The sequence below is a fragment of the Nestor notabilis genome, unplaced genomic scaffold (genome assembly GCF_000696875.1).
Source record: "Nestor notabilis isolate BGI_N333 unplaced genomic scaffold, ASM69687v1 scaffold25980, whole genome shotgun sequence".
Taxonomy (NCBI): domain Eukaryota; kingdom Metazoa; phylum Chordata; class Aves; order Psittaciformes; family Psittacidae; genus Nestor; species Nestor notabilis.
In genome coordinates, this window is record NW_009912884.1 from 20,540 (window position 1) to 22,917 (window position 2,378).

General features: G+C 39.6%; 1 protein-coding gene across 2 annotated transcripts in view; it reads right to left on the minus strand.

Moving 5' to 3' along the window:
* The window catches only part of MATR3 (matrin 3), a 19,472-nt gene extending 17,809 nt beyond the window's left edge, over positions 1 to 1,663 (minus strand). For both annotated transcript variants that reach the window (XM_010021796.1, XM_010021805.1), the window contains exon 1: positions 479 to 1,663. In XM_010021796.1, coding sequence (XP_010020098.1) covers positions 479 to 1,369 — 891 coding nt within the window. In that variant the 5' untranslated portion in view covers positions 1,370 to 1,663. The remainder of the gene's footprint in view (positions 1 to 478) is intronic.
* Positions 1,664 to 2,378: the final 715 nt, after the last annotated feature.

Below are 2,378 nucleotides of genomic sequence, written 5' to 3' on the forward strand. Positions count from 1 at the left end.
TGGACAGGGAAAAAGCAGAACTGTGCAAGAATGCATCTCAACTACATATAAATCAGCAATCAAGACAGATGCGGAGGAGAGCTGAAACTAGCTTCCTGAACAGCACAGTAGATACACTGCAGTCCCCCCCAAACCAACAAAACAATAAACACCCCACCCCAAACCTGCTTGAATGCCAGATGTTTGTGGTTAAGAGAACATGTAGATGCAAAATATAAATAAGATATCCCAGTAGATGATAGCTGTTTGACTTGAAGTTAAGCAATCTGGGCAAACAAAACACATTAATGTAAAGCCCTGGTTTACAATGTGTGTTAACATTTACCTTATAAATAAACCAAGTGCCTTTTTCACTGTCAAACCAACTTTCAGATCATTTCAAAAGCAACCAGGCTATAGAAATCATTAAAGAAATAGGTAAAAACAGAACAGATACTACAACGTAAAGGAAAATAGAAGCATCTGGTGCACAACTCACCTTATTAGAATGAACGGGCATATCACATATAGAGCACAGATGGGGATAACCCTTCGGTAAGAATCCATGGAAGTCTTCAATATTGCTATTTGGAGGAGCACCTCTCTTTTTCTCAAAGAGAGATCTCTCAGGACCAGGACCACGACCCATTCTCTCATACTCACTGTCAAATTTATGATAGTTATGCGAAGTCTCACCATAAAAAGATTCATCCCTACACCTTTCTCCATCTCTTAATCTGTCATCTTCATAATCCATTCTGTCATAATAACCAGATTCTTGAGAACGACTTCCATGGTCATAGTCAACCACTGGGTTGAGACTAGGACCACGATCATCAAAGCTATCTCTTCTAAAATGCCTTTTTTCTTCCCAATCATCCCTAGGTACTCTGTATGGTGGTTCCCGTGTGGATGATCTGCCATCTCTACCATAACCTTCTTCAGCTCTCCTCCTTTTAAGTTGTAGAAGGATCTGAGGCAAGTTTTCAGGAGTAATCTTGTCCTCGGGATAGCGACTCAGTTCATCTAAGTCTCTAGCAGACAGACCAAAGCTGGCCAAAATGTTAGTGGCCTGGTCTGCATCTCCACGGTGCTGAGAAGACAAAGGGAGCGGACCTCTACTTCCAATGTTAAATATAGACTGCAAATTATGGGAAGAGGTACTACCAGAAGACAGTGCACTATGAGATCCTTGTTGGTTCAATGAAGAACTCATTCCAAGATTCATTAAGCTAGCAAGGCGTGCAGTACCCTGGTTCATCCTTCCAAGAGATGCTGGCATATTTAAAGACTGGGTAGCAGCAGCAAGAAGGCCTATTCCTGCAGAGAGGTCACGCCCATGACCTTGTGAATCCCTACTCAGAGATGACTGCTGGAATGACTTGGACATTGTAGAACTATAGCTTGTCTACTTTATGGATCAAAAAATATTTCTTTTATTATTATTTTTTTTGGTTTAAGATGGCTGAAAAGAGAGCTCACACTAGAAAGCTAGGCAAACTTCACTTCAAAAACGGTAACGCCAAGAAAGAGGATCAATAATGACTGCAGATCTTCTTCAAGCTGAGAAACACCAGACAATTCTGTAGAAAAACAAGCAGGTTTAGTCATAAATCCCTTTAAACAGATGCAGTTTTAAACTTATGCATCATGTTGATCTAAAAAAACATTAAAGATCTCAATCTTACAAGGCTTTTATTACATAACTTAACAGATTCAAGAGGCACCCAGAACCTACATATATTATTTCAGATAAAAATACAGCAGTGTTTCCTATACATACTACTCCTCTTCCACAAAAAGCTACTTTCATACTGAAGACAAGTGAATTTCAGAAGTTTGGGATGTCTGAAAGCATCCAAAGTTTACAAGCATGTAAGCCTTGATCTCAGGTTAATGGTTTTATTTATACCCTACATTACTGTATAGAGAAGACCACAAAAAAAACCAAACCCATAAGCCCATAGAATCCAAGATGACTCTGGCATATAACACATTTGAAAATGAAACCTATACCACCACAGAATAGGACGAAAGGAAGTTAAAAGTAATTGAAGTTTGGGCAAAAAGTTTCTGCTGTAAGATCTGGTAAATAAGACCAAACATAATATTCCATCTTTATGCAGTAAAATTCAAATTACTGATGTGAAGACAGATGTGAACAAGAAAAATAAGGTTTCAATTTTGTGGGAAGTAAACAAGACCTCTTGCTCAAATTGCAGTTATGCTGCTAACAGCACTTCAGAAGGGATTCTTTACTCTGTTACAGTGCAGCTCTGCCACCAGCCTGTACTCTCAGGCCTCAAGCTAAACAAGGTTAGGCTTAGTACTGGGATGGGAGTTACAAGGAAAACCCTGCTCCAGCAGAAAGAGACACCAGGTGAGTCAGGAGATAGCAC